Source organism: Marmota monax, unplaced genomic scaffold, assembly GCF_021218885.2.
Source record: "Marmota monax isolate L192 unplaced genomic scaffold, Marmota_monax_Labrador192_F-V1.1 WCK01_AAM20220418_F8-fsc00148, whole genome shotgun sequence".
Classification (NCBI taxonomy): domain Eukaryota; kingdom Metazoa; phylum Chordata; class Mammalia; order Rodentia; family Sciuridae; genus Marmota; species Marmota monax.
In genome coordinates, this window is record NW_026693034.1 from 1,887,098 (window position 1) to 1,913,860 (window position 26,763).

General features: G+C 41.1%; 1 protein-coding gene across 17 annotated transcripts in view; it reads right to left on the reverse strand.

Annotated features, from left to right (window-relative positions):
- The window catches only part of LOC124098759 (radial spoke head 10 homolog B), a 50,407-nt gene that overhangs the window by 23,070 nt on the left and 574 nt on the right, over nucleotides 1-26,763 (reverse strand). For 4 of the 17 annotated variants that reach the window (XM_058582433.1, XM_058582435.1, XM_058582436.1 and 1 more), the window contains exons 1-9: nucleotides 24,117-25,479; nucleotides 20,200-20,275; nucleotides 15,138-15,206; nucleotides 13,432-13,605; nucleotides 9,848-9,933; nucleotides 9,142-9,262; nucleotides 5,402-5,578; nucleotides 4,079-4,238; nucleotides 3,724-3,845 (exon numbers count right to left, since the gene is read on the reverse strand). In XM_058582433.1, the coding sequence (XP_058438416.1) occupies nucleotides 3,724-3,845; nucleotides 4,079-4,238; nucleotides 5,402-5,578; nucleotides 9,142-9,262; nucleotides 9,848-9,933; nucleotides 13,432-13,605; nucleotides 15,138-15,206; nucleotides 20,200-20,275; nucleotides 24,117-24,370 (1,239 nt within the window). In that variant the 5' untranslated portion in view covers nucleotides 24,371-25,479. The other 13 variants (XM_046453696.2, XM_046453695.2, XM_058582432.1 and 10 more) reach the window with 13 other exon arrangements.

Consider the following 26,763-nt stretch of genomic DNA (forward strand, 5'->3'; position numbering starts at 1 on the left):
TGTCCATGTTGATTGCTGTACTAACCTTTCTCTGTCCCCAGTTCACCTTTTAGTATTTTCCCAGGCCTCCGATGCCCTTATGCTCTCCTGAACTCCCCATCCACACAGCCTGACAGCCTGTATAGTGTCCCCCTCTTCAAAACCAGTTAGCCTGTGTCTCTCCCTCTTAAACATTCAGAGAATGTGAAGAATAGCATTTGGGGTCCCCAAGGAGAACCAAAAGCCCCCACCTGGATGGTGCATCAGGCATTGGTTACTCTTGCCATTAACTCCTGCTTTTTGAGATTCAATTCAATGCACAACACAGAATTTGTCTTCATGAAGCTTAAAATCCAGTAATAAACGCAAGACATGCACCTTACGCAATAAGGAGGTATCGCTGAGAGAACTGAACCAAGGTGAAGAGAAATCCTAAAGCAGCAGCTCCTTGGAGGAAGGTGCACTTGAACTGAACCTGGGAGAACAGAATGAGCAGTAGAATTTCACAGAGCAGGCACCCCAAGGAGAGGCCGGGCCTGGAACAGACAGTGGCTGGGGTGGGGGGCTCCAGGAACACCAGGAGGGCTTGCAGTGAAGCAGTCATCCCCTTCTGCCCAGCCCATCCTGTGCAAAATGGGACAACCCCAGATCTGCCCAGAGGCTGCTGGGAGGATTCAGTGAATTGAAGGCATTTGGGACCGTGCCCAGAGCCAAGTGTGACTCTGCAGCAGCAAACCAGTGTTCTGTGGGTCATGGTGAGGAGGAGAGGACTGACAGAGGCAGACTGGAAAGGGGCTGATGTCAGATCACGTGACAAAGGCAACCATTTGAGGGAGAACTGGTAGCTCAAAGGCTCAGAGGACCATGGCCTGTTTGCTTTAGCTTATTCTGGTCGAAAATAGAATAATCCAGAACCTCTACTCAGATACCCACCTTTTGACAGAATGCCAATAATAGATAATAAACACATATACTTGTGAAGAAAATCTTAAACCCAAATTGAGAGAGATTCTAAAAAATAACTAAGGAAGCTAGCCAATCCCTAAAAAACAAATGCCAAATGTCTTCTTTGATATAAGGAGAGTAACTAAGAACAGAGTAGGGTTGAAGAGCATGAGAAGAAGATTAATATTAAACAGGGATGAGAGGTGGGAGAGAAAGGGAGAGAGAAGGGAAATTGCATGGAAATGGAAGGAGACCCTCAGGGTTATACAAAAGTACATACAAGAGGAAGTGAGGGGAAAGGGAAAAATAATACAAGGGGGACAAATGAATGACAGTAGAGGGGGCAGAGAGAGAAGAGGGGAGGGGAGGGGAGGGGAGGGGAGGGGGGATAGTAGAGGATAGGAAAGGCAGCAGAACACAACAGACACTAGTATGGCAATATGTAAATCAATGGATGTGTAACTGATGTGATTCTGCAATCTGTATATGGGGTAAAAATGGGAGCTCATAACCCACTTGAATCAAAGGGTGAAATATGATATATCAAGAACTATGTAATGTTTTGAATAACCAACAATAAAAAATTAAAAAATAAATAAATAAAAAATAACTAAGCAGTCCTCTTGAGAGGTCTCAAGGTCATGAAGACAATGGAAAATGAAGGAGCTGTCACAGGTTAGAGGGTTAAGGACACAGACAACCCAGTGCAACATGGGGTCAGGTTGAATGCCAGAACAGAAAGAGGGCATTAGGAGAAAAACTGGTAAAATTCTGCCCTAGAAGTTGGTAGTGGGGCACCAGGGTTGCTGTAATGCTCATTCCTGGGGTCTGTCCACTGTACCATGGTCATGCACGATGGTACATTAAGGGAAGCTGAGAGAAAGATATATGGAGACCACAATTTTTTCAACTCTCTGTAAGTCTAAAATCAGCTCACAATCAAAAGTAAAAAGTAAGTTATAGAAAATTCACTAAATTTCAATATGTCTATCATGAAATATTATAGTCATTAAAAACATTTAAATGTATTCCCCGAGTGTAGAATCACAGGATCCTTTACTTTCTGTGTCATATTTCCATAATGTTTGAATTTTTGGTAAGAGCATGTGTTCCCTTTGTGATTATGATATAGTCAAGATATTTTTAAATCTATAAGTTGTATAAGACCCACATATTTGACAGAACTCCAAAGTGTAAAATGGTATAATAATAACATATAAGAGATTTTATATATATTACATTATTATAATATAAGAGATTAGGGAGAGAATAATGTAAACAATATGATCACACCTTTCTTGGTAAATCAGTATATATTATTCACCTAAAAATTATATTGTAGGAGCACATCTTATGGCACTGAATAGCTAGCATTAAATTCCATGTGAAGACAAAGATTTTGTGAATGGAATGATTCTAGTTCTATCTATGAACATTAAAAATTGGAAAGAGGCAGCTCAGGAGGCTGAGATAGGAGGATCACAAGTTCAAAGCCAGCCTTAGCAACAGCAAGGTGCTAAGCAACTCAGTGAGACCCTCTCTCTAAATAAAATACAAAACAGGGCTGGGAATGTGGCTCAGTGGTCAAGTGCCCCTGAGTTCAAGCCCCAGTACCATCCCCCACCAAAAAAAAAAAAAATTGGAAAGAAGGAGCTGGGCTTGGTGGTACACGCCTGTAATCCCAGTGATTTGGGAGGTTAAAGCAGGAGGATCACAAGTTCAAGGTTAGCCTCAGCAATTCAGCAAGACTCAGTCTCTAAAAAAATAAAAAGGGTTAGGGATTTAGCTCAGTGGTAAAGCATTCCTGGGTTCAGTCCCCAGTACACCCCCAAAAAAATTTGGGGGGAAAGAGGGTCACAAGATTTTATTGGGATGGAAAGCCTCTTTTACTTTTTCCTTATCTGCTTTCTACATTTTCTACTTCTGAAATTAGGGAATGTGATGAAGACTCCTATTTTTTTTTTTTTCAGTTGTTGATGGACCTTTATTTTATTTATTTTTATGTGGTGCTGAGGGTCAAACCCAGTGCCTCACCCATGCTAGGCAAGCGCTCTACCACTGAGCCACAACCCCAGTCTGAAGACTCATATTTTTAACACGAATCTTGCAGTAGAATTTTGATTCTGGGAGCCTGAGTTACAGTGATGGCCTTGGAACCCAAAATAGGAGGAGAGGAGATGGAGTGAGGCATCTTCCTGAGGCTCAGAGAACCAGGAGCCAGAGGAAGTAGTGATGAGGAAGAGGAAAGGGCAAAGACGCTTTGCAGCGCAGAGGCTGGCTGGTTCTTGAAGTAACATCTTCAACAAGCGTTTCTGGAGGAAACATGCTGGTCCCCAGTCTAAGCAGGGGCTGTGGTCTAACTGGTACCTGGTAGCTATAATTTTCCAGACAGTCATCTGTCTCTAAAGACTTCTCAATTTCCAGTGATTTCTAAGGGCCTGAAGTTCTCCTGAATCCTAAAAGTCTGCAATAATGTACAACAGAATTAGCATCCCACCGAGGGAGGTGGCTACAGTCTTGGCCTTCAAACTGACCTGAGTGTGGGGGTGATGTGACTTTCAGTTTCCCTGAACTCAGAGAAACTGAATCCCTCCCTGTGGGCTTCCATTTTCTCACCAGCCTGCTCACTCACAGGGCTGCCTTGCAAATTAAACAAGATGATCTACTTAAAGCCTGTTATGCGTGTGTATAGAAGACACTCGACAAGTGGCAACAATCACCAGCTCTAGCATACCAGGACTGTGGAGATTCTGTTATTTAAATCTACAATATAAATTTATAGAATAAAAAGGTTTCTACCTGCTTTTTTTCTTCTGCTTGGTTTTCCTTAGGATACATGTTCAGCAGCAAATTTAGGTCCAGTTCAATGCCTGATCCTAACACAGAACGACTTTTACTGCCATCAAGCTTTCTGATAATTTCTAGCAAATGATGAAGACAAATAAAGGGGATAATTAAGAAAAACAATGTTAAAAGTTTTCACCATTATGTCCAAATGTTTTCTAACAAAATGTGATACAACCATATGAGGAAAAAACTAAGAAAACAGTTGCTACAGGAAACTTCTGTTTTTTGAAGTATCAGACATATTTTCATGAATGGACACATAGATAAAAGCAGGCTGATTTGTTTTCAACTGAGTAAATGATCCTACCAGCACTATCAGAAGATTTGCGTTGCCTGTCTATTTGGGCATCATCTACGGGCAGGTCCAGGTAACTTATAAATTCAACTTCAAGATCTGGAAACTGTGCTATGTGGTCATTGAAAAACGGGCCTTCATACACACGCCCATTCTTGAAAGTCAATCGACCCTGCAGGTAGAAAACATTTTGCAGTTTGGGAAATGTTTCCTTGGGGGAAAAAAAACATTGGTGGATGCACATCAAAGGCTCTTTCGAGGGTTTGGAGTTGAGGATTTTTTTGGTGTTGTTCTTGTTGTTGTTGGTGGTGGGGTTTTGTTGTTGTTGTTGTTGTTTTGTTTTGTTTTTGGTACTGGAATTGAACTAAGGGGCACTCGACCACTGAGCCACATCCCTAGCCCTACTTTGTATTGTATTGAGAGACAGGGTCTCACTGAGTTGCTTAGTGCCTCGCCGTTGCTGAGGCTGGCTTTGAACTCTGGATCCCCCTGCCTCTGCCTCCTGAGCTGCCTGATGGGGCTATTTGTTTTGAAGCTGCCGCATACAGCCTGGCTCCTAGGGTATCATATCTCTGTGTAAATCCTCTTTTCTCCTCTTCTTCCTGCTGCTTCTTCCCTCCTTTACTCTTCTTTCTCTCCTCTTTCTATACCTACCCCAGAACCTCTCCCCAACTATAAGCCCCTTTACATCACAGAATGGGTCTTATTAAAACTATGCACATGACCAGCAGAGTGCCCAGGGCACAAGAGGTGCTTCCTGCTGCTTGTCAAAGTTCAATTACTGATTCAGAGGTGAGCAAATGATGCAGTTCAGCTCTGTGAAATGAGAAGACATTTATAGAAGGATTTAGGGAAAAGAATTTCTTTTCTTCTACTTAGTGTGGCACATGGGTGTGAAGTCTTGAACTACAGCAGCTATCCTGCAGTCATGGGGAAGGGACAACACAAGAGTGAAGCTGACATGGGGGCAGATGATGTGGACAGACGAAAGGAAATCCTGATATCAAAAAGTCACCGAATCAAACCAACCTAAGCCCACATTCACATTAGTCTTTATTATATACGGCACATCAAACTAGATTGTCTGATACTTTGAAACCCAAACCATCCTCACACACATACACACACACACATGAAACACAAACTAAATAACCTCTAAATATCCAGGAAATAGAAAACATGTCAAAAATATTTTAAAATTTATGTAACCACCTTAACAGTGAATTATCTATGCAAAATCGATAATGCAATTTACTGGCCACAAATGAGTCACGTTTTACTGCATTTCAGTTGCTCTGTGTAATGTTTTAGATATAATCTTCCCGGGACCCTCACCATGCCGTGTTTTTTATTGGAAACCCATTCTCCCGCATACATGGCTCCACTGGCATAGTAAAACTTTCCATGTCCATGACGACATCCGTTCACAAACTCTCCTATGTATTCATTTCTTAAAGGATACTGGGAGTTGGGGATTCTCTTGAGAAACCATGTGTGTGTTCCAAAGCCATTCTGAAAAGAAAGTGAGATGCCATCAGAAATGCTCAAAAGACTTCCTCCTTTTACCTGAATTCATTTGAAATTAAGACAAATACAGTGATAACTTGGAGGACATGAACTTTGGAGCCACACAAACTAGGTTCAATATCAGCTCAACTACTTACTAACCAATCTCTTTACCTAAGACAAATTATGTAAGCCTTTAAGGGTCAATATCCATTCATAATAAAAACTGTAAGGAAATTGAGAATTAGCTGGGCATGGCAGCTAATGTATATCCAACATCTCAGGAGGCTGAGGCAGGAGGATTGTAAGTTCCAGGCTAGCCTCACCAACTTAGCAAGGCCCTAAGCAACTTAGTGAGACCCCGTCTCAAAATAAAACACAAAAAGAATTAAAATAATAAGAAGAAGAATTATTAAAGAGAGCTTCCTGAACCAGAAAAGGGCATCTATGAAAAATCTACAGCTAACATCAACCCTGATGAAAGACTGAATTCTTTACTAGTAGGATCAAGAATGGCATAAGGATTTCCGTACCTCTATCATACAGGATGTCCTACCCACAATACTATTGTATTATAGTAAGAGGGAAAACTCCAGACAGATTAGAAAGACGATATAAGTTGACTGTACTTGCAAAGATGATTGCCTATATAAACACCACCAAAGAACCTACAAAAAAAGTGAAGCTATTATGTTAGTTTAACAAGATCCCCATTACCAGATTAATATATATTAGAAAATTCAAGTTTTATGAACTGATACCAGAGTTTTTCTCTTCTGTGCAGGAAATCCATCATTTGTTTCTTTCTTTCTCTTGCTTTTTCCCCAGTACTGGGGATTGAAGTCAGGGGTGCTTTACCACTGAGCCACATCCAAAGCCTTGTTTTATCTTTTTTACATTTAAAATAAGTGTTTCCACTTTTCCCTTTTTTATTGGCTCTTTTTAGTTATACATAACATTAGGATTCATTTTGACATAACTAAAAAAGCACGGAATATAATTTGTTCTAATTCAGTCACTAGTCCTTCCTTTTCTCTCCTCTTCTCCCCCGGATTCCCTTCCCCTCCACTGATCTTTCTGCTATTTTTAGTTGTTTGGGTTTTTAAAATTTTTTTTTCCAAATATTTATTTTTTAGTTTTTCACAATATCTTTATTTTGTTTTTATGTGGTGCTGAGAATCGAACCCAGTGCTTCACACATGCTAGGCAAGCGCACTACCACTTGAGCCACATACCCAGCCCCTGTTTGGGGGTTTTTTATTTTTGTTTTTAGTTACTATTTTATGGATGTACATGATGATGATATTCACTAAGTTATATTCATATGTGCACACAGGAAAGTTAGGTCAGATTTATTCTTCCCTTAACCCTCCTTTCTTCCTCTTCCTCACTTCCCTGCATCTTTATTTTTATTTATTTTCTCGGGGAACTACCAAGGATTGAACTCAGGGGAACTAACTCACCCACTGAGCCACCTCCCCAGGCCTATTTTATATTTTATTTAGAGACAGGTCTCACTGAATTGCTTAGCACCTCACTTTTGCTGAGGCTGGCTTTGACGTGCAATCCTCTTGTCTCAGACTCCTGAGCCACTAGGATTACAGGCATGTGCCACTGCGCCTGGCTGATCTTTTATTTTGGTGGAATACCTCCGTTTCCCTTCTTCTCTTCCCTCCTCCCCTTATTTTGGACAGGCTTCTGCAGACCAGAGGAAACATTCGACCCTTGACTTTATGAATCTGGCTTATTTCACTTAGCATCTTGTCCTCCATTCCATCCATTTACCAGCAAATGCCTTAATTTCATTCTTCTTTATGGCTATATCCATTGTGTATATGTACATTTTCTTTATCCATTCATCTGTTGATCTCACAATTTGGCTATTATGAATTGTGCTACTACAAACACTGATGTGGCCATATCACTATAGTATGCTGATCTTAGATATTTTGAATATGTACCAAAGAGTGGGATAGCTGGGTCATATGGTAGAGATTTTTGAGGAATATGCATATTTCTTTCCAGAGTGGTTGTACTAATTTGCAGTCCCTCCAACAATGTATGAGTGTAACTTTTTCTCATATCCTTGCCAACACATTACTACTTGTATTCTTTTTTTTTTTTTTTTTGGTTCCAGGGATTTAACCCAGAGGCACTTTACCACTGAGCCATATCCTCAGCCCTTTTTATTTATTTATTTAAAATAGTCAATGGACCTTTATTTTTATTTATTTATTAAAATAGTTATTCTTAAGTTTGTTTTTTTTTAAGGTGGATACAACGTCTTTATTTTACATTTACGTGGTGCTGAGGGTTGAACCCAGTGCCTCGTGCATGCTAGGCGAGCACTCTACCACTGAGCCACAACCCCAGCCTCTATTTTATTTATTTATTTATATGTGGTGCCAAGAATCAAACCCAGTGCCTCACACATGCCAGACAAGCACTGTACCACTGAGCCACAACCCCAGTCCTTTTTATTTTTGAGAAAGGATCTCACTAACTTGCTTAGGGCTTCACTTAATTGCTGAGGCTGGCCTGGAACTTGTGATCCTCCTAGCTCAGCCTCCCAAGTCACTTGCATTACAAGAATGTGCCACTGTGCCTGGCTACTGGTATTCTTGATAACTGACATTCTAATTGGAATGAGATGAAACCTCAGTGTAGTTTTTGAGTAGCATTTCCCTGAATGCTAGAGATGTTGAACGTTTTTCCATATATTTTTTTGTCATTTGTATTTCTTCTTTTGAGAAGTGTCTTGTTTAGTCCTTTTGCCCATTTACTAATTGGGTTATTTGGTGTGGTAAGTTTCTTGAGTTCATTATATATTCTGGATATTAGTCCCTATCTGAGGAGTAGGTAGCAAAGATCTTTTCTCATTCTTTAGGTTCTTTCTTCACACTTTGCTGTGCAGAAGCTTTTTAATTTGATGCCATCCCATTTATTGATTTTGGGGGTTGTTTCTCGTGCTTTAGGAGTCTTCGTAAAGAAGTCAAGCCCTGTGCCAACATGTTGGGAGTGTCGGGCCTATGTTTTCTTCTAGCAGTTGCAGAGTTTCTGGTCTAATTCCTAAGGGGATCAAAGTTGACTTCTGTGCAGGGTGAAAGACAAGGGTCAAGTTCCATTCTTCTATATATATTCTTCTATATATTTTTTTATTTTTTATTTCAAGACAGAGTCTCATTAAGTTGCCCAAGCTGAACTTGAACTTGCAATCCTCCTGCCTCAGCCTCACAAATTGCTGGGATGACAGGGATGTGTTACCACATGTGGCTGAAAATCCAACATTTCTAAAGTACAAATAATAGTCCCTGCCCTTACAGGAGCCACCTGAATTTATGAAGTTGCCAATGGCAGAATCTAGCTTGTGTATGACACTATTAGAGAACACTAAATAATAAAACAGCAATTAAAAAAAGATACAGTTGAGACCAGTAAAGAATATTTTGAGTTTCTAAATTCAGCAGAGCTTTAATTTTAGACTATTGAACAATATCATTCACATACCAGGGCTAAGGATGAGTACAGCATCGCTGTGGGTGTGCCACGCCAAGATGGCCCAGTCCTACCTGGACTCCCCTCTCCCAGGAGCCGGTATACTCCTCATTTGTTGTCAGCCATCTCATCTTGCCTTCCCCGTGGCGCATATTGTCTTCCCACTGGCCTTCATATATGTTTCCAGATTTGTAACTGGAACAAAATAAACCAACAGGCAGCAAGCAGTGACAGAAATCCAGCCCTGGGACCCCAACACTCTTCACTGTGCTGAAGTCCAGCAGGTGGGCATGTGGTCAGTAAAAATTATCATCTTAGGGAGCAGAATAAATCACTTTATTAAACCCACTGATATTAAGGTGACAAAGTAGGTAAGAAATAATTCACTATCATATGATGACTAGTTAATATTTGTGCCTAAATATTTTAATCATTTTATTAAAACATTAAAAATCCTTTTAGTAAAATATTAGATTCTACATCTGAATCCAAAATCAAGCAAATGTGTCATCATTCTTCAGAAAATATACAACAAATAATGAAGACTGATGATTAATACAAAGAACATAGAAAGGCAGTTTCTACCTAAACTGAATCAGTATGTTTAATGTTATTTTTCTAAAATTTTTATGGAATGTTTTCTTCACTTTGGAGATTAATTTAAATATTCCACCTGCTTTGACAGAAATGTATCCTCTTATCTGTAGGCTAAGTGAGAGTTATTTGGGCCCACACACACTTTTTCACCTACACCCCAAACGTGGCAGTGATCATACCTACCATCTTATTCCCCAGCCCTTTTTGATGTTGTAGACCCAATCTCCCTCGTACCAAGAGGTACCCTCCTGATTGTAATAAATGGAGCCCTAAAACGAAAAATCCAAGCTTCATAACATACTTTTTTAAATGTAAAAATAAAAAATATATAAACTTATAAAACTACACAGAATACAATGTCACACTTCACATGAGACACAGAAGCTATTAAGTTTCTATTTTACAATCACAAAAATGGCACAGCAAGGGCGAATGAGATATCACAAACCAATTATCCCTTAATAACAAAGTGCCACATTAAGGCAGGAATGAGTGCACTCATTGTATTCATTAACTCTTAGTCACAGCCCTGGAGAACCCCATTTTTTTGGTGCACCTTCCTCATAACTGGAGGTCACTCTTTCACAAACCAAAGCCATTTTGTTTTATACATTTTGACATCTTACCCATTTTGTTGCCTCTGTGTATGAGCAACATGCAGTAAGCTTCCTTTGATGATTCCTTCAAGGCAATGGTTCATGCCACTCTGCAGTGTGTTTGGATCTATGCTGAATGGCCTCTAGTTACCTCGTGGCTATTTATCCCTGAGTGTGTGTCCAATCATGCACACACGTGTACCGATACACACAAGCAATTTTTATTTTTAGTTGTAGATGGACACAATACCTTTATTTTATTTATTTATTTATTTATATTTAAAATTTTTATTTATTTTTTTTAGTCATACATGACAGTAGAATGCATTTTGATATATAATACATACATGGAATGTACATACATCAATCTTATTGTCTATTCTATTCTGCTGCCCTTCCTATCCTCCCTACTCCTCCCCTCCTCTCCATCCTTTCTCTCTATCCAATCTAATGTGACACACTTTTTTTTTCTTTTTCTCATTACAACATCATATATGTATTCTGTATAACAATGAGGTTCTCCTTCCATCTTCTGTGCAACTCCCCTTCTCCCTCTTTTTCCCTCCCACCTCTCTTCTCTATTTAGTGGTAGTCTTCTTCTCATGCTCTTCCTCCCTATCCCATTTTGAGTCACCCCCCTTATATACTTACAGGGACACAGCCACATCAATGTTTATAGCAGCACAATTCACAACAGCTAGAATGTGGCACCAACCTAGATGCCCTTCAATAGATGAATGGATTTTAAAAATGTGGCATTTATACACAATGGAATATTACTCAGCACTAAAAAATAATAAAATCATGACATTTGCAGGCAAATGTATGGCATTAGAGCAGATTATGCTAAGTGAAGTTAGCCAATGCCTAAAAAACAAATGCCGAATGTCTTCTATTTTATTTATTTTTATGTGGTGCTGAGGATGGAACCCAGTGCTTCACACATGCTAGGCAAATGTTCAAGCCCTGAGCCAAACTCCAGCCCTCTCTTTTATTTATTTATTTATTTTGGTACTTGGGATTGAACCCAGGGATACTTTGCCACTGAACCACATCCCCAGCCTTCTTTTTTTATTTTGAGACTAAATTGCTGAGGGTCTCAATAAGATGCTGAGGTCTAAGTTGCTAAAGTTGGGCTCTGACATGTGATCCTCCTACCTCAGACTCCTGAGTTGCTAATTATAGACCTGTATATACAAGCCCAGCAATTTTTTTTTAATCTTCATTATCCAGCTACCTTGCTCCTTCTTGAAGCCATCCAGGTGCTTCTGACTAGAAGTCACTATCTCCAAATCTCCAGTCTCAACTGACTTGCTATGAGCTTAAGAAATACCCATAACATCACATAAGAGAAAGAAAAGCCTGAACAGAGCAGGAGGGCTGAGGTGGAATTTTGAGAGCCTGTGAGGGAAAGCCAGGTGCCAGGTGTCCTGTGGATGCAGCCATGCAGCCCTGGCTCACCCCTCCCCCTCCCTACTCTCCTGGTCTGTGTCCCTTAAGGAAGAAGGTTGGACTAGATCCCTAATCCCTCTCAAACTCACTCTGTTTTGCTTTTGGGTTTTTTGTTTATTTGAAGTGCTGGGGATCAAAGCCAGGGCCTTGAACATTTGAAGCAAGTATTCTACTGCTGAACTACATCTCCAGCCCCATTTTCAACTTAAAACCTAGATATTCCTTTGTGCATGGACTTTGCAAGGCCTTTGGGGGAACTTCCAGTAGTTGGCACATGTCTCATGGAAGGACTTCTTCGGTTTTAGTCCATCTGGTTGTTCCACTTAAAAGGAAAACAGTAGACAGACCAGGCCCTTTCTGGAAGCAGGCCAGAAGCTGGAATTTAATTATCGGTGTTGTTCAGATAAAAAGACTCATAGAGCCAGAATTCTCCAAGGTTTCTCAGAGCTGTTCACAGATCTGCTTCTGTGCTCTGCTTTTTCATATAGCACTACTTGAAGGACCGGCACTGATTTCTGTGGAGCTTCTAAATAATGTGCCAAACTCATTACATTTACTTCTATGGGTCTTAAAATAAACCAGGGTATTTGCCTTATCTTAGTAGGCAGTCATAAAGTATAAGAAGGAAAAGGAAGGGGCTGGGGCTGGGGCTCAGCGGTAGAGCGCTCGCCTAGCACATATGAGGTCTTTGGTTCAATCCTCAGCACCACATAAAAATAAAAAAATAAAGGTGTTGTGTCCAACTACAACTAAAAAATAAATATTAAAAAAAAGAAGGAAGGAAGGAAAAGAAAAGGAAATAACAAGAGTCTCCCATTGTTTAAGAAACCATGGGTGAATGTTGTACAATCAAGGACTTGGGAATAATACCCTCTCAAATTACATTTTCCAACCTGTTAATGTTCAGCTAGTGAGGATTATAATGGTACACTTTTCTTACATATTTTCTAAAAACTACAAGATTTTAAAATTCTAAAAATTGCTGAATTTTATCAACCTATACAAAAGCAAAACAATAATTCCAAAAATAGCAAACGTAGTTAAAAATGAATATGCTCTGCATTGCTGTTGGAGGTATAAAGGGTGCAGCTGTTGTGGAAAACAGTTTGGTGGTTCCTTAAAACATTAAACATAAAGTTACCATATGACCTAGCAACTCCACTTTTGCGTAAATGCCCCCCAAAATTGAATATGAGTACTCAAATCCATCCACATATATTCACAGCTGCATTGTTCATAATAGTCAAGATGAAAATAGCCCAAATGTCCATCAACAGATGAATGGACACATTATGATCAATACTTATAATGGAAGATTACTCAGCCATAATAGAATGAAGTACTGCCACATGCTAGGACATGGATGAACCTCAAAAACATGCCAAGTGAAAGCAGCCTGACACAAAGGTCACATGTCATATGATTCCATTTATATAAAATGTCCAGCAAACCCATAGTAACAGAAAGCAGATGAGGGACTACAAGGGTACATGGAAAGGCAGCAATGGGGAGCAACTACCTAATGGGCAAGGGATTTTATTTTTGGGTGACGAAAATGTTTGAGACTAGACAGTGGTGATGGTTGCATAACATTACGAATGGACTTAGTGACACCGAACTGTGACTTTAAAATGGTTAATTTTATGTCATGTGAACACCCCCAACACTTCCCACCCACCATGTCTGCACAGCCTGTGCACAGATGGTACCTCCACCCACCTTCCCGTGTCTCTTGCCTTGGCACCAGTGGCCGACGTAGGACACAGGCTGTGTGCTGCACTTGAACATCCCAAATCCGTTCCTCATGCCATTCACCACTTCCCCTTCATACATGCTGCCATCTGGCCAAGTGTACACGCCATGGTTCATAGGAATGTTCTTCACAAAATCCCCCTAAGGCAAAATGTCTGTAAGGGGGATGAGAAGGCGGAGTGCAGGGCCCTCTTATCCTATGGGCTGTTGGAGACCAAACCCCTGATGCTGCCCCTGCCCCTCTTCCATGGGAAGCTGGACATGCCTCTAGCTTCCTCTCTTCTCCCTCCTCTGCATTCCCTGTTCTCTCTCACCTGATCCTCCTCTGCAAGGAAGTGCAGGGAGAATAAAGTATGAGGAAGGCTGTGTAGACAAAGCTCCAGGGGGTGAGCAGGTGATATGGTAAAGAGGCAGCTGCCAGCCCTGACCTTGGGACTTCAGATTCTTTACGCCTGCCTAGAAGTAGGTTCATTCCCTGTTCTCTCCAGATGTGACGCAGTGATTGACCACCAGTGGAAACTCCTCCTTCTATCTGTGGTCATCACAATATACTGCAGGCACATCTTTAGAGACTCTGCCCTGCATGGACTGGGATGTCTGCTGGGCACAGTACTATTCACCATGGCTTAGGCCAACAGATTCTCTTCCAGGAATCTGAACTTACTGGATGTTGCCATCAGCGAGGAGAGAACACAGTGCTGCCTGATTGGCCACTAGCCAGATGCTACTGCCTGGTCTCCCTGCCTGAGGAGCTCTAGTGAGAGCCCCAACCCCACCCACAAAGACATCTGACTGGGCTGATGCAGGGGTCTGTGCCTGGAAGGAGGAGTCCTTAACCCCTGAGAATTTCCAGAGGCAATGAAGCAGAGGGGTCTCCATGCCAAATTTGAATCAAAAATCTTGAATGTTGGCCACGAACTAGAGGTGGATGTCTGTAGGAATGGAGTCCCCCCGAGAAAGGCTGGCCCCAGACCAATAAGGTTGAACCCCTCCTTTGCTCTCCTTGCACCTCTGCAGCCTGCCTCCCACCATTCAGCTCCTGCCTAAATGTGACTGTTTCTGTCCTTGATTAGCTCTTATTTGAATAAGTGCATCACATACCTGTATTTTAAATGTCTTCATTACCATTTATAAACACCACTATGTTAGTAGCTCTGAAATGGAGATTTTTAGAGCGCAGTTTGGGCACTCACACTTTGTGGGTGGGAGTCAGAACTGGCACACTCTCTTGGAGAACAAATCTGTCCTAGCAGTCAATTTAAAAATACATATTCCCCACAGCCTGGCAAGTTGGGTTAAGTAAAATCCAGATAGTGGAATACATGTAGCCAGTAAAAATAGACCTAGATGTCTGGATATTGTTTGCTCACTAAAAAATAAAGTCATAGAAGAGAATGTATAATAAACTCTGTATTTGTAAAAAGTAGGAGGGAATAAATACATATGTGTTCTGTACATGAAAAGAACACATAAAATACCTCTAGAGCTACAAACAGATCCAGTTATAACAATTCCTGGCACCATGCAGTCATTAAGTTACTCTACCCTTTGATTCTGTGTATTGTTTTAAATTTGTGCTAAATTACTTTATGAAAATAATATGTCTAGTTGTGGGGGCATGATTGTGAAATTTCATAATTGCACTTTAGAACTGTAATTATCATATGCTTTACCTCATACTTCAATCCGTCAGCCCAAATGTAAGTCCCTTGTCCATGCATGAATCCTTCTGAAAACATACCCTTCAAAACAAAATAACAGCAAACCCTCAGAATGAAACTTGGTTTTAAGCACCTACTGCCACAGGCACAGTTACTTAGAGTGGAGCCTTGTCACTCTCTCCCTGTAGGAACATGCCGTCATCACAGCAGCAACAGCAGCAACATGAGAGCCGGGGTCTGAGCCAACATGGCATGGGGGTCCACCCTGTCCTAAAAGGGATATAAAGAGGGATCCCCAAATACCCAGTTCTCTAAAATGTACACCAGGCAATCTGAGTGTCCCTCGCCTGAGTAAGTTGCTAGAAAACAGTATAGTTCAAAACAATTCAAAATTTTTGGTTTTATCACCCAAAATTTTAAAATTTTTTTAAAATTATTTTAACTAGGTAGACAATTACAACCATCATCTGAATATCAGACATTATTACATTCATAAATTTTATGCTCTTGCCCGTTTTCCTTTACTGGGAATCACCAATGTGTGTCCTGAGCCACATATATGTATACATATACTGTCCCTCAGTATCCATGGGGGTTTGGTTCCTGTGACCTTGCTGCTCTGCCACTGCAGCTTATATTAAAACTGAGAGTTTTTTTCCTTTCTTCTTCTCCCTCTTTCCCCTCCCTAAGAGAAAATAAGATTATCCTTTTTCCCATCCTAGATCACATTATCTGTCTTTGAGTACACACACTAGAGGAATAAAGTAATTCAGACCTTGAGACTGACCTGGACAAGATGATCTAAGACACAGCTACCTCTCAGGGCCAAAAGTAGATTATAATCCCTGACAGGGCACACCTAGAATGGAACCTTTAAATTACCTCTTTAAAAACCCTCAGTTTCCCCTGAGGGGGAGATTCACAACTTCAAGAACAAAAGTCCTCTGTGTTTCTCCTTTACTAGCAGAGAAATAAAACTTTATTTTCCTCAAAACCTTGTCTTCATTATTACATTGGCACTGTGGACAAAGACCAAGCTTTTGGTAACACCAGGACCAAAGTCCTTCATATAAAATTATAGAGTATGTACTGTGATCTAACCACACCCTCTATACATTTTATTTACTTGGTGCTGAGGATTAAACCAAGGGCCTCATGTATACTAAGCCTGAGCTCAACCACTGAACTATGTCTCAACCTCCTTCTATATATTTTAAATAATCTCTAGATTACTGATAATACCTAATGCAATGTAAATGCTAAGTGACCAGCTATTATACTCTATTACTTAGGAAACAATGACAAGAAAAAATATCTATACATGCCCAATACAGACACAATTTTTTTCCAGAATACTTTCCATCTGTGGTTGACTAAATATGTGGATGCAGACCCCATGAACATGGCGGGCCAGCTATAGCACTGCTAGTATAGTCTAATGTTGACACATAAGAATAGTCACAAAAAACAACATAGCTGAATGTCTAAGTGCAATCAGAGTAAACAATGATAAAATTACACCCAGACCCTTCTGAAAATCATCTAGTCAGAGGCCAGGTGGGTGAAGGGAGCCTAAACAAAGAGTGTCTGCACAAAACAGAACTTGAGGTTCTCAGACACTGCTATGTATGAATGGGGGTTACCTGCAGGCTTGTTAAAATGCAGATTGCTGGACACACTTGGGGCTCCCACTCCACTTCTCAGCAGGTCCGAGTGGAGCCCCAGAATGTGCATTTCTAAAACATTCCCAGGTGATGCATGTGCTGCAGTAGGGACCACACTTTGAGAACTAATGCCCTAACCTGGCCAGCAAGAATCCATTTCAGAATCAATCCAGGTTAACTCACCACAGACAGGGCTGGCAGGCAGGAAGGCAGCCCAGAAATGTCATACTGCAGTCTATGATCCTGTTTTGTCCTATGGAATCAATTCAATGTGTCACACCGGCCAGCATTTTTACTTTAAAAAACTAAAAAATAATCAGCCCGTATTCACATACTAAGGGTGCTGTTTTCTAGAATGCTGGCTTTCACTATCTTTACACACATACTCACACGTGTACACTAGGAATTGTGATCTGAAAATGTGACAAAGCCTGATCTCACCCACCTGAAGCCTGGGGCTGAGTCTCTGGGTCTATCCCTTACCTGGAAAGAACTTAATGGTAACACCGCTCTCAGGCCTCAGGGATTCAATGTTCTAGGAATTGAAAATCTCTATTGATGCATGAAACATGAGCCACCTTGATGCAAACCAAAACAGAGGGGGCAAGTCACTGCACTGCTCTCAGTATGTTTTTAGGGGTGGCCTAAACTAATCCAAGAGCAAAAATCTAACTAGAAACTCACATTGCTAAAAACATTTTTTTTTTTTTTTTTTTTTTTTTAGGGCTAAGTGTAGCTCAGTGATAGAACATTTGCCTAGCATGTGAAAGGCCCTGGGTTTACTCTCTAGCCCCATAAGTAATAATAATTATTTTTTTAAAGTTGGGTTGTTGACCTGTAGTCCTAACTATCCAGGAGGCTGCAGCAGGAGGATTATTTGAGCCCAGGAGTTTGGGGTCAGTCTGGGCAACATAGTGAGACTCCATCTCAAAAACAAACAGAAAACAATTTAAAGAAAATCCAGCAATGATTGCTTTTTGTCAAAATCATTTGGGTCTTGGGAAAACATGGCAAGTTTACAAATCAAGTAGCTGGCAGTGCAGGCCGAGGAAATGGAGAGTGTTTCTTCCCCCCTCAGTGGAAGGACAGGGAAGGAAGCCAGCTTTCACAGCAGAAGGCAGCCATGCTCTTTGCACACACCTAGTAATAGACTAAGAGCACCTGGAACAGAAAGGGCAGTCACAGGGCAAAGTGGCTCATGCCTACAATCCCAGCAGCTGGAGAGGCTGAGGCAGGAGGATCAAAGTTCAAAGTCAGCTTTAGCAACTTAGCAAGGCCCTAGGCAACTCAGCGAGACCGTTTCTAGATGACAAAAAAAACATGGGGGGCCAGGGGATGTGGCTGAGTGATTAAGCATCCTTGGGTTTAATCCCTGGTACCAAAAAAATGAAAGGAAGAAAGAAAGAAAGAAGGAAAGAAGGGCAGTCTCATTCCTCCCAGCAAAGAGGTCTAGTCTAGGATAGCCCCTAGGTGTGAGCTGAAGCAGGGATGGAGCAGGGGTGTGAACTGCTAGATAAACAATGCTGCAAAAGGCCTGCAGAGACAGGTGTGGTGGAGCACACCTGCAATCCCAGCGCCTCAGAAGGCTGAAGCAGGAGGATTGTGAGTTCCAAGCTTGCCTAAACAACTCGGCAAGACCCTGTCTCAAAATAAAATACAAAAAAAGATCTTCGGATGTGGCTCAGTGGGTAAGCCACCCTAGGTTCAATCCCTAGTACCAAAAGGAAAAAAAAAAAAAAAGTCTGCAGAGGAGAGAAGACCCTGACCAAAATAAGTGAAGCCCTGTGGATACCAGGAGGCAGACACAGGCCAGAGGGGGCAATCATTTAGTGAAGAGTATTCAGTCATGAAAAGGTGCTCCTGAATAGCTTTTATGACAAAGGAAAATAAACACAAATGTTAAGGGGGAAAAAATCAAGGTACTAACACTCAAACTTTCTGGCCTCAGCTACGGAAATTTGTTCTCCTATAATAAGCATACATTTTTTTTTTAATGTCTGGTAACATTTAAAAAAATTTTTTATAGTTGTAGAGGGACAGTATACATTTATTTTATTTGTTCATTTTTATGTGGTACTGAGGATGAACCCATGCTAGGTAAGTGCTCTGCCACTGAGTTACAGCCCCAGCCCCAGCACACATTTCTATTACCATGTGAATGAATAGATAAATATCTTCATTGTGGTGTTATTGCAAAGGAAAACAGCAAAAGCTCTCCAAAATTATCCAACAACTATGTAATTAGTTATGACTAGCAAATTAGAACACTACGCAATATCAAAAACAACAGGAGGATGGGGATTTAGTGCTTAATGGGTACAGTCTCAGTGTCATTTTGGAATGACAAAAAAGATCTAGAGGTGGGTGATAATGATAGTTGCATAACAATATGAATGTACTTAATGCCACTTAAAATAATGCTATGTATATTTCACAGTAAAACCATTTATGAAAACCATGCAGCAAGCTGAGCATGGTGGTGCACACCTATAACCCCAGTAACTCAGGAGGCTGAGGCAGGAAGATCACAAGTTCAAAGCCAGCCTTGGCAACTTAGCAAGACCCTGTCTCAAAATAAAAAATAAAAAGGGCTGGGGATGTAGCTCAGTGGTTAAGCAACCTTAGGTTAAATCCCCAGGACCAAAAGAAAGAAAAAAGAAAACCATGCAGAAATAGATTCACAAATGAAAAAGAAAATTCAAAATGTTACCAATGAAAGTAATATGCCACATAAAAATAACGATATATCCATTAATAGAAACATGGCAAATGGAAAACATTCATGGGAAAATGATGGAAATACTGAGATTTTATTCTTCATCACAATTGGCCTCTATATCCATGGCTTCCAAGTCTGTAAATGGAACTGACCTCAGATGGATATCTACTATGCTGACATCTACTATGTAGCCAGGCCTACTGTGGTTGCACCTGTACTAAAGACACATCTTTTTTCTTGTCACTCTTCCCTAAATGATACAGTATAACATCCATTTACCTAACATTTATGTTACATATTGTAAGTCATCTAGACATGATTTAAAGTATCTGAGTGTGTATATATATGCAAATACTATTTTATATAAGGGATCTGAGCATTCCAGGATTTGGGTATCTGAGGGGATCTGGAACCAATCCTCCATGATAACCAAGGGACAACTGTTTTTGCTTTAATGATATTCTTAGAACAACAGATAAAAATCAGAGGGAAAAAAAAATCTAAAGTGACCATTTCAGTTACCCTGGGCCACATTTTTACCTTAAAAATGTAGCATAGATTCAGGCTAAAATCAGCATGAAGTATTTCCAATTTCTTTTGAAGAATCAATGGATCTTTGGGAAACCTTGCAAATTAAAACATATGACCTCACACCTTCCTCCTCACCCTGCAAGTTCCAGCAGAGACTCACGTGGTAGGTACAACCACCTTGAAAGACTGCAGAGCCTTCTCCTTCGTACAGTCCTCGGACTTTCTCTCCTTCATAGCTACAAAGAAATAAAGCTCAAAGTAATGAGTGATGTGAATAAACCTACATGACAGTGGGTTAAATTGTATAGTTGAAATATACAGTAGAGGTTACCAGGGGCTTGGGGAGGAGTGGGGAACATGGGCTTAGTGTTAAATGGATATTTGGGAAGATGAACAAGTTCTGGAAATAGAGCCAGATGATGTAACTGTACTTAATGAAATTTAAACACTGTAACTGTACTTAATGCCATTGAATTATACACTTTATATGGTCAAAACTGTAAATTTCATATTATGCATACTTTACCATGATAAAAATGTTTAAAATTTAAAAAGCAAAAAGACCTATTCTGGACATGGATACAACAGAGTGTGCTGATGAGATAGCTTTGGGAAAGGGAGGTTTTAAGAACAGTGCCCAGATTTTTAGTTCAGAACCAAAAGGATAATGTGTGATTTGTCACACAGTTCACCTGGGGTAAATGAGAAGAAAACAAATGAGCCTGTGATGGGTGTGACCAAATTTGATTTCTTCCAAGAATCCAAGGAAATTAAACTTCAGAAAAATTTATGAACATAATTCAATACATCAGCAAACTAAAAAGAAAACCCAAACATTTGATAAATTCTAGCAATTATTTCTAAAAATTATTCTAACATAATATGAGAAAGCTACTTAAACATAATAGACCAATGAAAAAATAATAGCATGCATGATTTTTAAGAGATGAGAAACAATTCCAATTCAGGAACATGAACAAGATTCCAGTTTGTTTGTTTGTTTTTAAACTCAGGGACACTCTACCACTGAGCCACACCCTCAGCCTTAGTGTGTACTTTATTTATTTATTTATTTATTTTTTAAAAACTCTCTCTTTATTTATTTTTTTTCAGCAGACACAACATCTTTGTTTGTATGTGGTGCTGAGGATCAAACCTGGGCCGCACGCATGCCAGGCAGACGTGCTACAGCTTGAGCCACATCCCCAGCCCCTACTTTATTTAGAGATAGGATCTCACTGAGTTGCTTAGCACCTTGCCATTGCTGAGGCTGGCCTCAAACTTGCAATCCTCCTGCCTCTGCCTCTCAATCCGCTGGGACTACAGGAGTGTGCTACTATGCCCAGCAAGATGCCAGCTTTTACCACCAATTATTCAATACCCATTTTAGAATTTCTAGTTAATGCAAAAGTTAAGAAATTTAAACAACTTATGTAAATGCTGAAGAAATACAAAATAGAAAATTATGTGATTATTTACCTATAAAATCCAAATGACTTTATGGTAATAAATGAGAGCAGGAGGGGTGTAGCTCAGTGATAGAGCACTTGCCCAGCACACAGAAGGCCCTGGGTTCCATCCCCAAAACAAAACTCAAAAAAAAAAAAAAAAAAAAAAAAAAAAAACAACCCATAATTAACAAGAGTGGTAGGAAGAGGAGAATTTGAATAGGGTGGAAGGGGACAATTAACTTTTTATCATATACTGAATTATTTCACTTGTCATAAGAAGCATACATAGCTTCAGGAATTAACAACAATAAATTTAAAAAATATATAAAGGATTTGGAAGAGTTCCTAACAGCCCCATATGGTGGTATCAAGGACACCTCCCCTGGCTCCCAGAGCACATGTATATCCAGGAGCTCTGGTTGGGAGCCTCCCGCTGCTGTGTCAGGACACTCTATCCTACTGCTCCTGTCTCAAGGTAATTGCAGGCCCCACCTTCCCAAACCAACTCAGTACACACTGCTCTGAGCTTCTCTCAAAAGAGCCCACCAGAGAACACAATCCTGCACTGCCTACACTGACTATGTTCAATACTTTTTAATATCCCTCTAGAGTGCTCAGCTATAGCTGGGAGTGGGCACACAGTGGAGAGTAAACAGCTGCTGGCATCATGCAGATTGTGAATCTTGACTGAGCACCTACCGGGCCTGAGGCCAGGTATGTGAAGTTCTGGTTACATCTCAGCTCCTGAATAATTTAACCAGGCAGAGAAGCTGAGGGCGAATAAGCCAATTACAATGACACATACATCATATGTATGCATGTATTGAAAAGTAGTAAGTACAGTGATACATAACAGAAAATAGTAACTATGATTAAAGGACTTTAAATTTCAAAGGGCTGGGGGTGTAGCTCAGTGGCAGAGCACTTGCTTAGCATGCACAAGGCCCTAGGTTTCAACCACAGCACCAATAAACAAAAGAAGTGCTGAAAAGGTTGGCCCTTGAAGAGCAGGTGGGATTTGTTTCTGTTCCCAGAAACAAGGGAAAACACTCCAGCCAGGGCAGTTGGAGAAGCAAAAACAGAACCAAATGGAATCAGTAGGAAATTGAGGTGGACCTCCCTGTTGGGCAGGGCAGGGTGAAGTGGGCCGGGGTCAGACTGTAGAGCTAAGTGGTTTCATTCTGTACTCAATGTGAAGAAACTCAAGAGATAGTAAGGAAGAGGAATTTAGTGTCTGGACTCCACATAGCTCATGATTCTCACCTTGTATTCATACCCACATGGAATACCAGTGACCTATGTGACCACTAGGCTATTATAGAGAGCAAGAGGGTGATTTCTGAGACTGGGTCTTGGAATGTGTCATAGAAGACATACTGTAGCTTCTGCCTTTAGATCCCTCTCTCTAGGGAAAACCAGGTGCCATGTCAGGGACTCAGAGGCCCTACAGAGAATGGACCATATAATCAGGAAATGAGGTCAGGCCTCTTGTCAACAGCCATAGGAGTGAACTCCTTTGAAAGCAGATATGTAGGCTGTCAAGCCTTCACATGACAGCATCCAGGGTCAACACCTCAACTGCAACCTCATGAGACCTCAGCTGTGGGAATCCTGAACCCAGAAACCACATGAGGTAGCTACAAGCTGCCAAGTTTGGGATATCTGTTACACAGTGGTGGTTAACTAGTACAGGGAGAAATGTAGACAGCCCTGCATTAGGAAGGTAAATCTAAACAGGAGGCCTCAGGAGAGGCACTAGAAGCAGTCTAGGAAATGTCAGATCACTCTGACAAGAAGGAATAAGGTCTATGCCAAGGGAAATGACTAAGGAGAGAAGAGTGGAGGGAAAAGAAATGTGACAGGCATGGGGAGGACAGTTCTGTTGTGTCAGGCCAGGAAGATTGTGGAAGATTGTGTTGCCATTACAGAAATGGGAACAATGGAGAAGGTTACAACTAAAAGAAAAAGAATGACATTCCCAGCAACCTGTTAAGGTGGGTATTCTCATATTCCCCAGTTGAGGACCTGAGGCTCAGAAAGACTCTAGGATGGATGGGGTCAATGTCACAGAGCCAATACTCAAAGCTGGACTCGTCTTAAGCCCTGCAGTCTGCACTTCTGGACTGGGGAGTTTGGAGGAAGTTAAAAATTTGAATCTGATGGGGCTGAGGTTGAGGCTCAGCGGTAGAGTGCTTGCCCAGCATGTGCGAGGCCCTGGGTTCAATCCTCCGCACCACATAAAAATAAATAAAGTAAAGGTATAAAAAATATATAAGAAAAAATTTGAATCTGAAATTCTAGAACGGAACTAAAGAAAGTAGTTTTATACAGTCATCCAGGGAGATGTTAGGTAAAGCTACAATGAGAGAAGAGATTGCCTAGAGAGGACATAAAAGTGATAGAAAAGGGAGTCTGGAAAAGGCAGCCCCCAGAAACCTCAATGGGGCAAAGCCAGCACCACAAAAAGGATCACACAAAGACAGAGCCTAAAGAGTGGTTTTCAGAGGTGGGACAATTATGTGATGATCATAAAAATGTGTGAGGATTCACATGCTTGCAGTGAAGCACACTTTTGAGAAACACCTGATTCACAGCATTCAATCCTGCCCCGCCCTGTGAAAGTCACCTTTCCACTATGAGTTTGGTCAGAATGGGTTCTTCATACTGAGTGGCATCTTCACTCTGTTGAAGAGCTTTAGACTCTCTTTTGGGTAATGGTTCCTTATGTGGCAATTCCAGTGCCTGTATGCCACTTGGGGGCGGTTCTTGCCTAAGAGCACTGCCATCTTGCTTGGAAAACTCTGGAAACTCTGAGCCAGAAGAGGGAGAATGGGCTGACTTATCTCCTTTTTTGTCTGCTTTTTTCTTTTCTTTCACCATTGCCTTTGGAAGTCCTAGAGTTTATATATAAATATCCAATGGGTCCTTCAGTTGATAGCTGTTTTAAAGCCTGATGAGTTTTATCTGAAAAATAAAAATTATGCCTCTAAATACTTGGAAGTCTCACTTATAAAAACTTAGCCTTATAACAGTATCATTATCATTCTCCTAAAACCTGAGAAAATAATTACAAGTATCACCAGGTTTTTAAAAAAAAAAAACAATACAATCTCAACATTACACTGGTGGTTCCTGAAATTTTTAGCACTGGAACCCCAGCTAACATGCTTATTTTTCTATTAGTACTGCAATAAGAAGGATAATCCTATATGCAAAAATGACTACCTGGCGGCTGGAGTGTGGCTCAGCAGTAGAGCACTTGCCTCCCACGTGTAAGGCACTGGAGTTTGATTCTCAGAACCACATAAAAGTAAATAAACAAAATAAAAATATTGCATCCATGTTTAACATTTTAAAAAATGACTACCTAACCCATAAGATCTTGCATGCTGTCAAATCATACATTAAGAGCCCCTCTCCTAAAGTGAGCATTGTGAAGCGTTCAAGAGTTGGGGTAGGCCCTGCATCTCACTTTATCAGCTCTGTGACTTTAAGTAAGTTGCTTAATTTCCTTCTCTTGGATATCAAAAAGAAATAACAATAACTTGTCTCACCACAAAGATTAAATGAGATGATGCACAGAAAAATCTCTTACAGGATACAAAGCAGTCGATAAATGGAGTGATTATTTTAAATAGTTACTTTTCCTTTTTTGAACTTGAAATCCCTGGCTACCTACTCCTTGTAACAATATCACCTCTTACAGGCCAGAGGAGAAAATATATGCCAACAATATGTCCAAAATCTCAAGGCAGAGAAGGGCAGGGTTCCAAAGCCACAGTTTTCATTACCCTCCCAAACTGGCCCCACCAGAAACATCCTAGTCCACTAGTAAGGACACACAGACATGTCCTGGGAGTCAGGCCTCTGCTCATGCATTCTACAATGTGAGGGACTCTATCTGATGGCATCCTCTGGACCCTACTTGGCCAGTTCAATCCCACCTCCAGGCTTCTCTCTGCCTTCAAAACCCACATTGCTCTTTCCCCCCCACCCCCCACCCCAATTATTGCCTCAGCAGAACCATCCTCAGCAGTCCAGCCCAAACCGCTCTCATCCGGATCTTTAAAGGCTTACTATCCTCTATCAGTGAAATTCAAACTACAAATTAACTTCATTTCTCTCAGTGTTTTCTATTAAAGCCCTCTGTCCTAGGCTTCAGCAGCAGCTTCAGCTGCAAACCCCGTTTTCTGAGCCTTGGTCCCAGCATTGCTCTGCCCTGCCTCAGGTCCCTCGCCCATCACGCACATGCTGAGATCCTAGGAGGCTGAGGAAACAGCCGGCAAGGTCCTTACACTATCACGGTACGCAGGGGTCCCTCGGGTGCTCACTGCTCAGATGCCCAGGGTGCGGTAGACCCAGAAGTGGCGCAGGGACACGCGTCCCGGAACTAGGTCCGTCTCCGGGCAACCACGTTGCCACACACTAGGCCCCTCCCCCTTAAAGGGGCCGCCACTGCAAATCCATTGAGCAGTCCATTCTGGTCTTTAAGGCAGGAGAAAAAAGTGCTGGAGCTGGATGCATTTGCCCTGAGTTTTCCTGGCTTTGGTAAATGCCTTGCACGACTTCTTGGCTTCTCCACAGGTTTCTTCACTACGAAACAGGCATCAGTTTTCCATTGCTGCCTTTTTAAACAAATCACCACAAACTTAGTGGCTTAAAACAATAAGTTTATTATCTTACAGTTCTATTAGTCCGCGAGGGCTGGTCTTTCTGGAGGTTCCAGGGAAGAATTCATTTTCTTGTCTTTTTCCAGCTTCTAGTGATGCCTTAGCTAGTGTAGCCTTCTTCCATCTTCAAAATCAGCAACACTGCATCTCCCTGACCAGCTGGAGCTGGGAGGGTGGTCTCTACTCTGAAGTCTCCTGTGAGAGACTGGGCCCCCTAGACAGTACAGGCTAATCTAACTTAAAAACTCTGCAGAGTTCCTTTTGTCATGCAAGATGACATCCCACACTGTGAGGATTAGGACCCAGCCATCTTGGTGGGGCATCATAATGCCTAAAGCAATTCCCAATTTGTAGAGTTCTTGTGGATATTAAATGAGATCATGCAGAAACACAACCAGTATACAGCTTGGCACAGTGAATGCAATGACTACTGTCTGGTTACATCTGAGGAATGCTAGACTTTGGAGGCCTGCTGTCCTAAGAGGCCACTCTCTAGGGAAAGGGGTGGCAGTGCGTTGCTCATACTTGTCATCACTGTACCCCTACCACCATTTGGAATCCATAGTAAAAGTAAAGTAAAAAAAAAAAGGGCATTTTTACTTC